At 34.1% G+C, this 18940-nt stretch overlaps 2 protein-coding genes across 4 annotated transcripts in view; one reads left to right on the top strand and one right to left on the bottom strand.

The window, feature by feature from the left end:
• Positions 1–18940, bottom strand: part of LOC106160953 (26S proteasome non-ATPase regulatory subunit 1) — a 142805-nt gene that overhangs the window by 26580 nt on the left and 97285 nt on the right. The window contains exon 20 of the mRNA XM_086997288.1: positions 3171–3285. Coding sequence (XP_086853414.1) covers positions 3171–3285 — 115 coding nt within the window. The remainder of the gene's footprint in view (positions 1–3170; positions 3286–18940) is intronic.
• LOC106178670 (D(2) dopamine receptor A) overlaps positions 1–18940 on the top strand; it is a 68755-nt gene that overhangs the window by 19057 nt on the left and 30758 nt on the right. The window contains exon 1 of one of the 3 annotated variants that reach the window (XM_013561951.2): positions 17879–18003. The exons of the other annotated variants lie outside the window; for them this stretch is intronic. The gene's annotated coding sequence lies outside the window, so the exon portion shown is untranslated. Of the gene's footprint in view, positions 1–17878; positions 18004–18940 lie in introns of those variants that run through there. 3 annotated transcript variants of the gene reach the window in all.

Genomic DNA, 18940 nt, shown 5'->3' with positions numbered 1-18940 from the left:
TGGCTGTTTAAATTGCACATCATCAAAGAAGTTCATGGTATATAAGATAGCTAATTTTGCTAGTCCCAGTTAGCTTATAAATACTGAAATTTGGCAAATGCTTCAATTGATATCTATACATATTTTACCGCAAAACAATTATGTAACTCCCTTCTTATCTAACGTTCTCTTCAAATTTTTATCATTGAATTTTTTCCAGTTTTTCCTCTATCTCTCTATATCTGACATATGTATCTGTATATTTATTACAAGTGCATGTGTATCTATATACTTATCTTCCCTTTTTTTATTCATTCCAATGCATTTATTTGTCCACTTTCATTTATCTGAAATCTTTTAACAATCACTAAATTATATTTTTCATTCCATTTCCCTTTTTTTCTCAGAATGCTCTCCTGGATGACTTGATTAAAAGTCCTAAAAATGCAGATTATTTTGTGTTGCAAATAGGTTAGGGTTAGTATTTTTCACTTTTGGTAATTGTAGAATGGCTTTCTACAGTAATATTTCTATTTAAATAATGGTATGTGAGAGAAAAAGGTTAGGGCTCTGGGGAATTCTTGGTTTGATTCCGAGTCAAATGATTCCTGGTCCTTAGAATATAGAATGCCTATTTTAATCCGGACTCTTCTTTGTTATAACTGTGATGTTGTTACTTGATCTGGCCAATCTGGCTAATATTCTGTTTCAACAAAATCTGTTTGTTTGTTTTTTAAAAAAAAATTTCCAATCAACAAAGCAGCTTTGATATCTAAAACAAGAAAAGCTTCCAACCATATCTATATTTGTAAAAAAAACAATCACTAAAAACAGCATAAAAATGTTCTAAATTCAACCATCTATTGGGAATAATGTATATCCAGTTACCTCTTTTAATTGAATTAAAATAAACATACCCAAGTCAGAAACTGACTCCATGATATATAGACTTAGAAATACTACAAGACCCAAGAGAGAAGGTTGATAATCAAATTCCAAGTAGAGACTGAAAAGGTTTATTAGTTGGAAAAAAACTTTTTATCCAAGTCTGCGCTATTGATCTTTTCTGAAGTGGAAGTTCTTTAAAGGACAATTCAGACTCGTTCAAAGGCTGCACCAATATGAGCCAAATTGGGTTGTAAGCCAACAGATTAATCAAGAAACTCGAATACTAACTCCAAGAATTCAATACTAAAGGGCCTTGATTGCTATGAAAAGAACAGTGGCACTTACATATCCAACCAGGCATTTGAGGTGTTCAACTCTTGCTTAACTAATCTCGTCAATCCATGACTAATTCATAACATCTTATCTTACACCCGGTGTGAACAGGCTGCAAACTACTGGCATTTGCTTTTGACTGCCGCACCTTAGCAAAGTAGCTGCCAGCACTTCTACACACTGCTACTGCTGGGAGTTGTGGGAGACAAATCAGTGCAGTTAGGGTTATTCTCTCTTACTTGTATTAATGGGAGATGTGCTTTACTTTTATCACAAGGTAAGAGGCTTTTTTTCACCCCTTTTAACTTATTTGTGCACTTCAGTAAAAGGGAGAAGTTTGAAGGATGATTGGTATATATGCACTTGGTAGCTTCCTTTCCACTGAGGAAGAAATTCAGGTGAAAGCGAAACAATTTGTGCCCCAAAACTTACAGAGGACTCTGAAGAGTGTTGGTGCTTCATCACTTAAAAAAAACCCCTTAATTGACAGGTTAAAAGTAAGCATTCAGTTTCAGGAGATGGGAGTATTTCTGATGCCAAATGGGTATTCATGCATTTTTAAATACACTCTATCTTCCAGAGTTAAGCAGTGTTTTCTTTTAGACTGAGTGCTAAGTTATATGGTTGAAGATTTTTTCAAAGGATACCTTAGCTGATGTTGTGGCTACTCACTGGAAAGTTAGATTTTCCTGTTTTTTTAGCTGATAGATCCACAGCCACCAATCTCAAAAAAGGGGAGGGGGGGTCTGAAAAAGTGGACCTTTCTCCATGAAAGCTTCTTGTACCTAGATCAAAACTTTATCCAGAAGTGTGTTTTCCAAAAGCGTGTTTTGTTTGAACCCCAGGAACACCCGCCTGGCTATTATGGGCCTGAGCTGATAAGATATAATAGTGCTTAAAAGGTTTACAATTTACTGAATTTGCGATTTAGTATTACATAAAACATTTCAGGCAAGATATCTTTTAAACCATGTAGGAATTTTTCACTATATGTCATTTTTTTATTTAGCAATTAAGTGCTGAGTAAATGTTTGCAGTCATCATTAATTTAATTTATTTTAATCATTTCTCACAACAATTTTTTTGTCAGATATACCAGTAAAAACATCAAGATGACCCAAAGTTGTTGTCAGAGAGCTTGAATTTGTCAAAAAATTTGATAAATAATTAAATAATCAACCTGAATGAATGGTCGGTTGGATAATATAAACAATAACCATATCAAGTCAAAAACAAAATTCCACTCATCCTCTGGTTTTTGATGACCAGTAGTTAGTAGTATAATGTCAAACATAAGTATGGTATTAGTACCCTCTATCCTCCAGGAACATAGTGCATTAAGTGGTTTTGATTTCTGCTTTGGAAATAGCATAGCACATGGGTATTAGGGTTAGAGCAGGCGCTAAGTAGTTTACTTGGACTAATATAATCTGCCCACTTGTACTTTAATGTTTTCTGTGAAGTAGGCACCAAAGTAGTCACTGATTACATTCTCCAGGTATGATCAATCAACCAAATAATATCACATATCTATTTTAATATTTCATATTCTAATAATTTAAAAATTCCATATTCTAATAATCTATCTTAGAAAATACTGAACCTTATATCCCTTGGTTAAAAATTTAAGTTCTGATTATAATTACATATTCAGCAAGATTCAAACAAAGAAAGACATCAGCTAAGCACATAATGATGCATGATGTGACAAAACCATTCAGATTGTCTTGTTTATCTATAATATCTTTTACAATTAACTTCTCAGTACACGTTATTCCATAAAGCAATGTAATACTGTTAAACCAACCGCAAACTGAAACCCTTAGATAAAATGTAACATAAAAGCAACTCCTTCCATAAACAAAACACATATGACGTAACAAAAGACAACAAAAAGGTCAACAAGAATCAGAACAAAAGTTTTAAATCGTATCTTTTTCACACACTACAAACAGTAAACACCAACTCACCTTCAGCCCTGTCCCAGCACACGCTATCCCCAGTGCCATGGCTGCGCCGTATCGCACATGCGGGTTGTAACTCTCTGACAGCAAGGAAACCACACTTGGACATTGTTCAGGAGTTCTGGAATGACAATGATACAGATATGTTAAGACTGTGGAAAAAATGGCCACAGTGGCAAATGTGAGATGTTAATTTTCATTACTTGGCATCAATCTATTTAGAGATAATTCTCTTATATTGATTAAGAGATAAGAATCAAGCCTCATTCAACCTATGACAACATAACTGACTTGATTCAGTTTTAATAGATGAATTTTTTACAGGTGTTAAATGCTCAATAAGAATTCAATAAATGAGTAAACTTATTTTATAAGCTAAGAAAAGAGAGTATGCGCAAAATGTAAAAGCAATATATAAAATATTATATAATTATTTGCTGAAACATTACTGTATAAACAAAAGGCAGTGCTGAGATACAAATTCAAGGAAAGATTTATCACCCCCCCCCCCCCCCAACAGTAATCAACACTGGGTGTGGTAATTGTAGTTTTGTATCAAGTCAACCATAACATGACATGAACAGAATAAAAAACCTGCTACTACCAGGTCCATATGGTCAAAGGATTTAAGAAACCACATTCATCAATTATGGTTCTATTCTCATTTATTAATATTAATCTCTACTTCGCATGCGTGAACTTAAAAAATGTTAACATCTCTTCAATTGTTGAAACCATTCAGGTCAAGTTCCTTTCTGTAGGGCGCATTCAGATTTACACATTGTACAAGCTGGGCCGGACCAACTCTGCAGGGGATTAAGATGATTCCACTGATTGCACTTTGACAAGAATCCCCTATAGAGTGGGACCTACACAGCTAGTACCAGACATGAACCTGAATGTGGTAACAGTCTCTGCACGAAGTAATGCAATCAACATTCCAGCCATTAAAGCATTCACTCTGGCATAACATTAGGTTACCAGATTTAAACAATTTTAATTACACCCCATCTTGTCTCAGATCACTGGTGGCCATAGCCTTAAAAGCACACAATGACTGGAGGAAAAAATAAATGGATTGATAGTGAATTGTTCCTTGAATAGAACCATCCCTCATATCTGACTGTTCACATCAATGAACCACAAACCTCTACTGCTCTCTGCCATTAGCCAAGAATTGATTTGGCATTTGAAGAAATCATTATTCTAAGACCTTGCAGTCAAATTACTAGCAGAGCCAAATACATTTCTCAATCAAAAACTACTGTATGTTGTTTGAAATGAAAGATAGATCACACTAAATAATGAATGGGAGTTGGGGAAAACATTGACAGGATTGCTGTATCTGAATGTTACCTGTACTATTTAACTATCTTACCATGTTCACCAAGAATTCTACAAGGTGAGAAGTCTCAATAAAGTTCTGACTCAACTAGCAAATCCTCTGAAATCACCTAGGGACTTGACTGTGGAATATTTCATTATAATTTCATGTTTTAACCTTCAAATTGAAGGAAACCATTCGTTTCCATACTAAAACCAGAATATCTGTAAAAGTTAAAACTTTATGTGATGTTGCCTTCTTACTTGTTTCCAAAACCGTCCCAACAGAATCAAAGACAATTACACATTTGCTCAGCATTTGGTGCATTTCCTCTTCAACTAGTTATATTACTGAATTGGATCTCATGGTTTGTGAGTTGCCCTGTGAGTTAACCCAATGAAGCATTCAATTGTTCGCTCAGCAGTGGACATTCTGGGACAGAACTTCAACGAGGCCACCTGGTGCCTTATCTGGCATTTGAAACAGTGGCTACAAAAACATCTCCTGTTTCAACATATCATACTTAATTGTGGTACGTGTGTGTGTGTGTGTATGTGTGTGTGTGTGTGTGTGTGTGTCCCAGACGTGTGTGTGTGTGTGTGTGTGTGTCCCAGACATGTGTGTGTGTGTGCTCTTGTGCACGCATTCTAACCGAGGACACACACCCGCCCGAAACCCACTAACCGAGGACACACCTCCAACCGAGGACGTCCTCGGTTGACATAAGCAGTGGAATGCATAAAGGGGCCCATTTCAAGTTAGGTGGTGAAATTTGACGCTATTCTGAGCCAGTCCTCGGTTATGCTGTATAGCGCGGGCCAAATTCCCGCCACGAGTGTATCAGAAATACTGTCCAACTTTTTGTCTGAAATCGGGCTATACACACGCGTCCTCGGTTGTGCTGTAAAAGGCGGACCAAATTCCGCGTCCTCGGTTGTGCTGTAAAGGGCAGACTAAACTGAAACTAATGTTATATCTCAGATGTCTATATATTCAGTAAGTTCATATTTTTAAACTAAAGGTCTTTTTTATCAAATTAAGCTCTCCTACTCTGAAGTATCAAATAAACGTACCGGTACGTTAATTAATTTTCCAAATTTCTTCCCGCCGGGACGCTCCATTTTCACCCAGTAGCCTACGCTTATTAATTTTTCAAAAATCTTCCACCCGGTATGTTTATTAAATACCTATTGTACCGGTGGGAAATTACACAAGTACAAGTCACGCTTTTTATTTTCTTAAATTGAAGTATAATGACAAGAAAATCGAATTCTCAACTCATTACCTACTGTTCCACAAACAGCACTGGAAAGTAGGTCAAGCGGAAGTCGCTCTCTGAACACAACAGTACATGCGTCACCTGATTTCAGTTTCTATAAATAGACGTGCTTTCCCTTCAGCAGTGACAACTACTCATGTATATCGATCGAATGATGCAATGTCGAAAGGTGATAGGATCATATTTATAGCTAAGGAGGTCATTTCAAGTGCAGCAAAGAAGTTGTGTCTGTTTTCAAACGTCAATTACTTCATGCCGATTTATGAGTTAAACGATGTTAAATCACATTTCTATGTAAGATAAACCCTTAGGAGTTTACAGGTATGCAAAACGAACCTTATATCTGAGAATAAATTTACTAGTATGAACCGTATGGCTCTCGGAGGCGGCTTAGGTGCGATATATCTGGGTCTTCGGCCCCTGACAATTATGAAATTTAACTCATCCCGTTTTTAAGATAAATTTTAATACTGAGTGAATTTTACCTGGTGAATTTTTTTTTTTACAATGATCAATAGCTAGCTTTTTATGTACAGACACAGATGTGTCTGTACATATAGCCGTCATCTGCGTCTGTCGTCGCCGTCGCCGTCGTCGCCGTCGCCGTGCACTTTTACCGATAACACGATAAGTGGAAAACTGTTTTTTCTTTTGGCTTGAAACTTACAGAACTGATGAATATTCGTAATACGCAGGTCAAGTTCGAAAATCAGCATGATCGGGTCACTTATAGGGAATTTATGCTGTTTTTTCACTTTTTTCAGCATATATGCAGCACCGATAACACGATAAGTGGAAAACCATTTTACCTTTTGGTTTCAAACTTACAGAACTGATGAATATTCACAATACGCAGGTCAAGTTTGAAAATCAGCGTGATTGGGTCATTTTTAGGGAAGTAATGCTGTTTTTCACTTTTTTCAGCATGTATGCAACACCTTTGTGCTATATGATGGTACTGTATGGATGGCAGTCTATAAAATTGTCCCTTGGGTGATCACTAATTAAATTAAGGTCTATAAAGTCACTTGCCTACTCATTAATTTTCAATTGGCCATTAAATGAGATTACATAAAACACTCCTTGAGATTTCCCTGTAAAGTCCCATAGGTTTAGCTCTCTTAACTGTGTCACAAAATTAGGATTTGGTGATAATTGTGCAGATAAATGGTGTTAAACATTGCAAATAAATTTACAACAAAAAGAATGTGTTATGCCAACATGCTATAGATGAATAACAGTGCTTTATTTTTCTCAAACTTGGTGGGGTTATTAATATCAAGTTGATACAGCTAGATTAAAAGTTTGAATAGCAGCTTTATTGGAATTTTTTACGTTTTTTTTTTAAATTTTTTTTAAATTATTTTTCAAACACTAGCATCTTCAAGATGTGATTTTTTACTCCCATCCACCAGAAGTGCTGTGCATTTTCTGTATTTTTGTATATAATTGTTATTTCTTCAGATTTAATTCTTAGGCATGTTAACAGTCTCATTATGGAACTAATAAGATATGTAAAAGTGTTGTTTTGACATTTTCTGCTTCTTAACAATATTGTTGATTATATAAAAATGACGGTAAACCTGTTATAATATTGTGCATTGTGTAATAAAGTATCATAAATGTCAACAATTTTCCTAGTTGAACATTTAAAAATGCATTGTGCATTGTGTAATAAAGTATCATAAATGTCAACAATTTTCCTAGTTGAACATTTAAAAATGACAGTTTATTGATCATTTTGTTTTAAAAAAGGTGTTGAAAATGGAAAGAAAATCATTTCAGTACAGTTATCTCTTGTTTACATTTTGGCATTTTGAAAGTGTGACTCTGAACTTCCATGGCCTTGAAGACCTTCCCAAATCACATTTTCTGAATATTCATGATACTTTTATTTTTTTATAAAAAATTTGATGGTCATTATGCTGTTAAGTATTATGGTTTATTGCATGAAAGTTGAAGAAAACCCTATTTTGGACACTGCTGCCAGGATAGCGGTTAAGGGAAAACCATGTTACTTACGATACTGAAACTTACTGAAAAGTTTCATAAGACAGAAGTGCAGCTTGTGTTTGAAAACCAGTGTGATCGTTTTCTGTTTTGGAGGCAATGCAGGTTTATAGAGTGCTATACTGGCATTTTCAAGTCGTGACTTATCACTCCCATCTGCCAGGAGCCCTGTACTCTTACTTTGTAACATTTTCTGTATTTTGTTAAGTTACAAGAATGATTCTTAGGATTGACATACAGCAAAAAAAAAATTAATAATAATATATATATATATATATATTTTTTTTTTAATGAGTTTAAGCAATTTTTTTTTTGTGTTTAATTTTCACTGTACCTCATTCTGGCATTTCCAAAGTTTAACTCTTATCAGCCTGACACCTTAGGGACTATTTCCAGACCCTATCACGCTAACTGTGGATCGATCTATCTCCATGGGAATTCTCGCTAAATTGCAATTAATGTAAGTGGCTTAGTTGTCTGTCACGCCTACTGAAACTGGCATGCCAGAATCCTAAGACTCTCAAACTGAAAGCAATTTAGTGAGAAACCCCTTGGAGTTGGATTGATCCTGTTAGATTGATCTAGGTATGGGAACTTAGTCTAATGCTTGATACACATTTTACTTTCATCCTAATCCAATGTAATGCAGAATAAGAATTTGATTTTGGCTATGCATTTACAGTTAGCATAATACATTAGTTCATCAGAATTGACAGTATCCTATTTCCTGCGTTTTTATTTTCTGGTTTTTGTCTGTACATTTGACAGCTTTGCTGCCTTGTTTCTTTCTCTTCTTCTTCTTTACTTTTATTTATTTATTTCATTTTTTTTTTTTTTGGGGGGGGGGGGGGGAGCGGTGTAAAGGTTTTTTCCACCCAGTACTTTTATTCCATCCAGTACTTTTATTAAATTTCGAGATTTTTTCCACCCAGTACTTTTATTCCATCAGTACTTTTATTAAATTTTGAGATTTTTTCCACCCAGTACTTTTATTCCATCAGTACTTTTATTCGATACTTCAGAGTAGGCTTTTCGTAAAACTCACAGAACTGATGATTATAAGTAAAAGAATGGTCAAGATTGAAAATCAGCATGACCAGGCCCTTTTCTTTCAAATGTTATGCTGTTTCTCTTCTTCTTCTTTACTTTTATTTATTTATTTCATTTTTTTTTTTTGGGGGGGGGGGGGGGGGAGCGGTGTAAAGGTTTTTTCCACCCAGTACTTTTATTCCATCCAGTACTTTTATTAAATTTCGAGATTTTTTCCACCCAGTACTTTTATTCCATCAGTACTTTTATTAAATTTTGAGATTTTTTCCACCCAGTACTTTTATTCCATCAGTACTTTTATTCGATACTTCAGAGTAGGCTTTTCGTAAAACTCACAGAACTGATGATTATAAGTAAAAGAATGGTCAAGATTGAAAATCAGCATGACCAGGCCCTTTTCTTTCAAATGTTATGCTGTTTTTTTTTTTTTTCAGCATATAAGTAACACTGTAAGCACATTTCAGGGAGAACCGATAAGCCTGTTTTCATGAAACTCACAGGAGTAATCAATGTTATCTATATACAAATCAAGTTTAAAAATAAGATTGATTGGTTGAGTTTTGAGGGACTTCAGCTTTTATTTGTATATAAGTGGTTTTCCTCAGATTTGATTGTCAGGCATGTTGACAGTTTCGTTATTGAACTAACTAGATATGTAAATATGTTAGTGTTTGTCTGAAATTTTCTGCATCTTTACAACATTGCTAGTTGATTAAATAAATATGACGGTAAACATGTTATCATGTACTGTGTAATACAGTGTCTCAAAATGGAGGAAATGGGGTGATTATTTTCAAAAGTTTTGCATTTTTTTTCTCCTTTTTTTCAGTGTACATGCAACACTCACTAGTGGGCTGGATTTGGTCTTAAAGTGCAATTTAAGTTCACAAGTGATCTTACACGATCTTAAACATTACAGCAGTAGTCTTAAAATGGACTGAATCTGCTTTTAAGATCAAAAATGATCTAACATCTACTTAAGTGGTCAAGCAGTTTCCTCCCCTCACAATGGGGGATACCTCCCCTCACAATAGAGGACACCTCTGCTCACAATAGGAGAATGTGTAAGGGGAGACAACTTAATTGGCTGTTAGTCCAGAAATAGTCTTACTCATGTTTTAAGATCATGTAAGACTATTTGTGTTCTTAAATTGCACTTTAAGACCAAATCAAGCCCACTAGTGACTGTAAACACACTTCAAGGAGAACCAATAGGCCTGTTTTCATGAAACTCAGAGAACTGATGATTATTAGTAAATTAAAAAGAATGATCAAGATTGAAAATCAGCATGACCAGGCCCTTTTCTTTCAAATGTTATGCTGTTTTTTTTTTCAGCATATATGTAACACTGTAAGCACATTTCAAGGAGAACCAATAAGCCTGTTTTCATGAAACTCACAGAACTGAGGATCATTAGTAAAAGAATGGTCAACATTGAAAATCAGCATGACCAGGCCCTTTTCTTTCAAATGTTATGCTGTTTTTTTTAAGCATATAAGTAACACTGTAAGCACATTTCAGGAAGAACCAATAACTTAAAGCCTGTTTACATGAAACTCACAGAACTGATTATTATGAGTAAAAGAATGGTCAAGATTGAAAATCAGCATGACCAGGCCCTTTTCTTTCAAATGTTATGCTGTTTTTTTTCAGCATATAAGTAACACTGTAAGCACATTTCTGGGAGAACCGATAGGCCTGTTGTCATTAAACTCACAAGAGTGATCAATGTTATCTATATACAAATCAAATTTAAAAATAAGATAGATTGGTTGAGTTCTGAGGGACTTCAGCTTTTATTTGTATATAAGTGGTTTTCCTCAGATTTGATTGTCAGGCATGTTGACAGTTTCGTTATTGAATTAACTAGATATGTAAATATGTTAGTGTTTCTCTGAAATTGTCTGCATTTTTACAACATTGCTAGTTGATTATATAAATATGACGGTAAACATGTTATCATGTACTGTGTAATACAGTGTCTCAAAATGGAGGAAATGGGGTGATTATTTTCAAAAGTTTTGCATTTTTTCTCCTTTTTTCAGTGTACATGCAACACTGTTAACATATTTCAAGGAGAACCAATAAGCCTGTTTTCATGAAACTCACAGAACTGATGATTATTAGTAAAAGAATGGTCAAGATTGAAAATCAGCAAGACCAGGCCCTTTTCTTTCAAATGTTATGCTGTTTTTTTTGTTTTTGTTTTTTTTTTTTTTCAGCATATATGTAACACTGTAAGCACATTTCAGGGAGAACCAATAACTTAAAGCCTGTTTTCATGAAACTCACAGAACTGATGATTATTAGTAAAAGCATATTAGTAACACTGTAAGCACATTTCAGGGAGAACCGATAGGCCTGTTGTCATTAAACTCACAAGAGTGATCAATGTTATCTATATACAAATCAAATTTAAAAATAAGATTGATTGGTTGAGTTTTGAGGGACTTCAGCTTTTATTTGTATATAAGTGGTTTTCCTCAGATTTGATTGTCAGGCATGTAAACAGTCTCATTATTGAATTTACTAGATATGTAAAATGGGTTGTTTGACAATTTCTGCGTCTTGACAATATTGCTAGTTGATTATATAAAAATGGTGGTAAACCTGTTATCTTGTATTGTGTAAAAAAAGTGCCAAAATGGAAATGAACTCGTATCATTGTAGTTTGTCAGATTCAATCATTCACAATGTTCGGAATGGAGGAAATTGGACATTTAAACTTGTTATATTGATATTTTTGCCATCTCAACAATTTTCTTAGTTGATCATGTGAAATGGCAGTAAACTGTATTATTTTATGTAAAAAAGTTAAAAATGGAAAGAAACCCATTTCAGTACAGTGCTCTCTTGTATACATTTAGCATTTTCAAAGTATGACTTTGGAGTTCCATGAACCTGAAAACCTTTGCTAGTCACATTTTCTGAATATTCATGATACTAATATTTTATTATAAAAAATTGATGATCATTATGCATTATATAATATTGCATCAAATTGGAAGAAAGCACAATTTTGGGTGCTGCTGGCATGATGTCCTCAATTGTAAAATTGTGTACTGTTCAAGTCTGTATCCAATGGACGACACTTTGTGTTATCAAAATACAAAATTCATGATAATAAAAGAGTGCTAAATAGAAAATAAGCATTATGAAAATAAAATGTTTGAAAACGAATTTCTTTGGTCTTTTATTTTATTTCATCAGTATCCTTTCTTTTCCTAAATTAATTGATGTTTTATCTCATAATCTTCAATTCTAAAAAAGTGGCAAAGCCCAGCATTAAATATTGTATAACTGTTCATTTAATCATCACCTCTGGTGTTATTTTGGAATTTACCTTAAATATGAAAGAATTTCATAAAAATGTGAATTGCTGCAAAGTAACGCTATATAAAATTTGCTTTGCATGAAAAGTACAATCATTATTACATGTAGATGCATGCATGTCCTCGGTTGTAATGTGTAGTGTCTGTCCGTGTGTGTGTCCGTGTGTGTCCTCGGTTAGAATGTAAAATTCTTGTCAGCAAAAAATTAGTTTTTATAAAAATTAATTTATAACATTCATACTCGAATAGATTTTACCCTAAATTGAATGTTTTTATTTTGATTTAACCAAGGAATAAGATGTCCTCGGTTGTATGGTGTTGTGCTGATGTCCTCGGTTGGTACACATAGACAAGTATGTGTGTGTGTGTGTATGTGTGTGTATGAGAGAGAGAGAGAGAGAGAGAGAGATAGAGACAGAGAGAGATCGAGCTTCAACTAGGTTAAGTGCAACTATTACATCGTCTTCAACAAACAGTTTAAGAGAAATACAGACAAGAATATAGTCTAAAAAGGTTAGGGGATAAAACCTTTGATGATTGTCATTGATTCCAGTGTCACATGACCACTTGTTGTTCATAATTACTCAGAAATATGTAATTTGTCAGAAACTTGCAACTGCAATTAATTAAATCATGTCAAACAAAATAATGGATGGAAAGGATCAGAGTAAGCATGGAATGTAAATCAGTAATGACCAGACTTTCATTTTTTCAGCTACACAAAGCACATCTAGTGATTTACTTTGAGAGTGACAGACGTATAGGGATGAGTGATTATTAAATCAGTGAATTGCAGCAATAATTTTTCCTCATCCAATAAAAAATTAAGTGAGGAAGAACAGATCCCTATTCCTGTTATCATCTGAACACAAATAACAGCAAATCAAGCAGAGAGAAAACACCCTCCTAGCTGCCCAGATCAAATCCATTGCTCACAAAAGTGCACAGTCATGAACTTCCGACTTGGAAGCTTGAACACGAGCAATCTATAACATGCAACTCCACAGAGAAATCTCAATACCCAAATACCCAATGTCAATATGAAATATATCAGTGACACAAAATTGTGTGCAGTCCACTCTGATTCCAATCTAGAATGGGAATCCCAAAATGCTGTAAGTTGGTTAGTGACAGGCTGTTTTAATCAAGACAAATAATATCTATACTCATGAAGCCAGGGAACTCTGAAACTCCATGTGATGGCAATGTGTTCAGATACTACTGTGTCTGTGCATTAAATTCTCTAAAAAATCAAAATTTAAATTTAAATTTTTCATAAACAGCCAAAACAAATTTACATCCAAGGCATGGTCTTCAAATTCGACTAAAAAGACAAGATGATCAAAACACTACCATGAATTCCTTAATCCTCCTTATTCTCTTTTCGTCACGTGAGTACGGTAAAAACTTGAAATTTTGTTGCCTAAAAATTAATATTTTTAATTGCGTAAATCCGACAAATTTTTCAAAGTAACATTTTCCCCCCCAACTCCTGGGTACATTTTGGGTAAAATTAAAGAGTTCCATTATTTTCCTATCAAACAGAACATGCAACCCAATGTAACAAGAAGTACATGGTTGAGATAGCCCTAGGGTTAACTTCCAATAGCTCCACACCTGTCTCACTCAGTCCATACAGGTAAAAAACTGTAAATATGAAGAATATTGAGTTGATATTTTTGCTGATTCATATCCACTTGAAATCCTATAAAGCAACAGATGGAGAAGCTTGAAAGGGCTAAAATTTATTTATTTATTGTTTTATAATAGGTCTTTTTGAACATCTTCCCGCCAGAATTATCTGACTAAGGTTTCTTGCACATTACTGGTATTAATCTGGGCTTGTGGCCAGCAATTAAATAGTGGAGAAAACTTTCCTCTAGAACAAATATCCTTTTCACACTACAGTCATTTATTTAAAAAATAGCAAATTAGGTCCCAATTGTATATATACATATTATGATATATGTATATATTAAATATATTATATTATATTCTTATTCAGTCTTAGGTGAGCACAGAAGTGTTAATCAAGCCTTCCATCTACACATTCTTTCTCAAATCATACACTCATCTACAATATCTGCGCTTGTATCACACGTGTAACACTGGCAGAGACATGTCTGATACTGGGAGCTTGGCATACTTACTTAACACTAGCTCAGGTCTGCATGTATTCAAAATCAACATGATACAAATCATTGAATGTTTATAAAAATGAAATATTATTTCAAACCTTTTTAAAATTTCTAACAAAATTATTCAGGTACAAAACAATACAATGTTTACAATATTGAAATATTGTTTCAAAAAGTTTTAAATATTGTTATTTGGATAAAAGGGCAAATTAGTATAATTTATTACTTAAATGATACAAATTATTACATTGTTACAGTCCACTTCTGCCATAATTTTGTAGTTAACATAAGATTTGCTGTAACTGTATCACACAAAATACAAACAGTTCAATATCACATTATCTACATGAAAGCTCATAATAAGTATCATACTTGTAACTGAGCTGATCATGACTTTTAATAACCAGCTTGGGTCAGAAGTTCAAAAATATTTCCCCCATTCTTCCATGCTTTTGTAGAACATCTTTAGCCCAGACCTCAGCTAGGGCCTATGCTAGTTAACACTGTAGCAAAGAGTTCTGAAAACAGCCTGACCTTTTCTACACCTGTGCTATCTCACTAGGAGGTAAAGATCACCTCACCTTGACACATGTAAAGGCTGGGCAGCGTAACATCAGCGTGTGTTAGGTGCTTGTAGAGTGGCAAACAGGCGTGTCTGGGGGGAGGTGGAATACGTGGGGGGCAAGCCTGCCTGTCATCATTCATTATAATCAAACCTTAGAGATCTTACATTGAAAAAGTAGTCTATTTCCTACATTAAAGTAATGTTTGTTGCAGAATTTAAGAAAATGATGATATTGTCCGCTTTAGGGATAAATGCAATAATTTTCTGAGCACGTGTAGGGTGCGTGTTTGTGGGGAGGTGAAGCAAGTGGAAGATAAAGCTGGACCTTTTGTGACTCATCTTCCTGTTAAAATGTGAAAACACAAAGCTTTTTCATTTTCACCTAATTACCATTTCCAATCCTGCATCAGGAATTAGTTTCTGGTTTGCTTTCAAACTAAGTAAATCAAAGAAGTATTTTTAAAGAATTGAGGAATGGATATAACCATAACATGGCGTATGTTTAGTAAATATAAAGCAGTAAAGAAATGTGCTGGAAAGGAGGTCTGGGGACAATGTACCATGATTAGGAGGTGTATTGAGTAACGTGAGCAGTTTAAAAGTTGGAAAAGTGATCCCTGTACTTCACGCTTATGATCTTACTTAAAAATTTAGTCATAACAATATCTTTAAGGTCCTTCATGTCTTTTTAAAGAAGAGAGGTCTGTTTTCTATGTGAAAGAGTTTGACAAAAAATTCAGAATTAAATCCAGATAAATTCCACGGATTATAAATGTGATATGATTTGAGAAAAAAAATCATATTTGAATTATGTAAGAAATCACCATATATCTTTAAGATAACTTCTGATTAAAATTTCAATATTTTAGCGGAGGAAAAAAAAACATTCCTAAACACTTTCTACCAGAAGGGTTTGTATGCCCACAATCTTAAGCTGGACATTATAACAACCAAATGCTTGTTTTTCTGCTTGGATTCATCATAATTGGCAAGGTAATAACCTCCACTTTCCCCCAGTCCCTCTGAGAGGTAGAAATGCCCTTTTCACTAATGTCTAGGTCACTGCTAAAGATGGCTATATACTTATGAATTTAGTTATTACTACCTAGCGGTCTTTATCATCAAATTATCTTTTTTTTTCTCTATCCCATCTCACAGACGAGCAATGACTTCATAAATGTGTATGTGTGCGCACAAAAAGAGCTGCATGCTCCTTTATCCATAAATTTGAACTCATTTTAAGGGCCAAATTGTATTCATAGTAAGTAGTAAGAGTCACAGTCAGGCAGATTTTTAAACTAACCCCATTTTTGTCTTATAAATTTGAAAGTCAATCAGATAAATTTACAAATTTAACTGTAAGAAGTGCAGTGCTACTCACTAAATAGGCCTTCAGCACTTTACAAAAGCGAAACTGACTCTGCAACCTTAAACATAGTGCTGCCGTGATCAGTTATCTGCATGAAGTAATGCAATCAACTTTTTTTCCATAGAGCAAAACACTTTTGACTGGGCATTCTTTGAGAAGCTTGACCTAGGTAAATCTTCCGACCAACAAACAATAGCCAAATCCAATATCATAAGCGATAATGACAACAACAACAAAACAGTTTCATCTGTTCAACCATCTGCTGACCCCTATAGACAAGTACAAAAACACTACCTATTTCATCTATTTAATGTTTTTGCACTAAGTGAACCAAGCAAATCCTATCTATAATTTATCAATGGCATGTTATTTTGTTTTATCTGCAAAATATTTAAATTCATGATGCATTGACAGAATGCATTGTGGTATTTCCTGAGTAATATGAAAATTAAGTTAACCAAAATTATCTTAAACATCAGCATATAATAATGTGTATTTTACTAACAAATTTTGAGCTTAAGTAACCTAGTGAGACAACTGTTTTAAGTTAAAGGGGCACATTCAGATCACACATTATACTAACTGTGCAATCACTGGAATCAGCTAAATCAGCACTCAATACTTAATTACCCCCCCCCCCCCAACTGCCAAGTAGGGTCAGACAATTAAACTAAATCCACTGATTACACTATAGCGAGAGTCATCCACAGAACTGGACCGAGCCAGTTAGTATAATGTGTAAATCTGAATGCAGTCTAAGCCACCCATTCAATTAACCAATATTAATGGCCACTTAGTTTGACAGTCATCAGTTCAACTGATAAAACATTACTGGAACCAAACAAGATCTAAAACATAATAGTCAATAATCAGTTGGTAGTAGCACCCCACTCAGCCACTCTCAAGTCTTATAATTAGTTTCTCTTGTTAATGGATATGACGTCAAACAACAGCCTCAATTGATTTCATGGAGAAAATAGTCTCCCAATCGTCACAGTTGACTGCATTTAAGTAATCTGCAAAAAAGTTTCTGCCTTCAAGGTTATATAAGAATTATGCCTGCATTCAGAATGCAGTTAATCTTGGATAGGCAATACACTTAAAGTCTGTCATTTTATCTTGTAATTGATAGAATTTCTAGGAATGCCAGTTAAAATGACTGAGTAAAAATAACCCTTAGCCCTGTCATGCAAAACACAGATAAATTAGATTGACTTCCGAGAAAAATATGAGAAGATATTTTTTAATTAATTTCACAGATGACACTAAGGAACCATTTGAAGTATTAATATCTAGTACAGCAATAAACTATTTCACCACCTAGGTATGTCTGAAAGTTTCACAAGATCTGTATTATTATTTTAAACTTTTTTTTACATTTACAAAATAAATACATGTAGCTTCTTTAAAGAATGCATGGTAAAGATAATAATAAAACATTTGTGAAACAAAAATTATGACTAATAATAAGTTTCAACTAAAAAAAATAATAAGCAAATAATAAATAGCACTTAAAATTTAGAGTATAATTAAAATATAAACATCCCCAAGTAAAAGTTTTCCCAATTGGCCAATCAAGGTAGTCATTCAGATTGTCACCTTGATTCCCATTGGTTACTTTCCCTCTATGAATCAGCATACTCACTTAATGCTGGGCCGGGTTTAGTAAAACTATTACAGTGATACTGATAACACACTGGCAGCCTGTCTGACGACTTTAATGACAGCAATTTCATTAAGTAGAACAACAACATCATAGGTTTAACATCAGGTAAGGCAAATTCACTTTATTTAATTTCTGTCTTTTTTTTAATTTGTACACAAAATAAATAAATCATTTAAAAATGAAATGGAACTTCACCTCAAAGGTAAGTTTACAGTCTTAGAGTAACTATTCCACTGTAACTAGTCTTTATCTCATTTGTTGGATACAACTCCCTGCCTGCATTTAGTGATAACTTGATAAACTGGGGTCAGACACTGGTCATATAAGGACAGACCATTGGTCATTTCCTGACAGCTCTGACCATTGCCTGATTAGTGAATCTGTCTGACCAAACCAGACATTGCTTCGAAGGCACTCAGTGACCATTGGCTTTGTAATCATTAGACTATGTTTTGTTATCTAAGCCTCATTCAACAGAAATATTGACTTAATGTAGTAAACTTAACATGTCTGCAACGGATACTTTTTCAGAAATGAAGTAATTCAGAAGAAAATAGTTATGATAATAAATAAATAAAAGATATCTTCCTCCAAAATACTGAAAAGCAGATAGGGATATTAAATTCTTGTTTTCCTCCTAGAAGCAAGTGCTTTTATTTAGAAATTTCTCTACAATTAATAAAATATTTCCAAGACTACATTTCTCCAGTTACTGCCACACTGACCTGCTATGATCTTTACAACACATCATAGGACATGTTAATATGTGAATTAACAAAAACATAACAGATGACACCAATTAAAAGGGAAGGATGCTTTTATTAATTTCCATTTTTGTTTATCATAGATAAATCATGAACTGATAGGTGCTACTAATGAAGCCCCCACCCCATCTGTCTCTCTCTCTCTCTCTCTCTCTCTCTCTCTCAACAAGATTACCATTATTACCAAAAAAACACAGATATACAGTGTATCATCGTGTTTTTAACAACACTAACTCTACCTGCAGATAGAAAAATCTGTGATAGGAAAGCAAAATGAC

Source organism: Lingula anatina, chromosome 10 (assembly GCF_051362555.1).
Source record: "Lingula anatina isolate TDL-2025a chromosome 10, LinAna3.0, whole genome shotgun sequence".
NCBI classification, from domain to species: Eukaryota; Metazoa; Brachiopoda; class Lingulata; order Lingulida; family Lingulidae; genus Lingula; species Lingula anatina.
The sequence above is the reverse complement of the archived record's forward strand: the minus strand, read 5'-3'. Positions and strand labels throughout refer to the sequence as shown.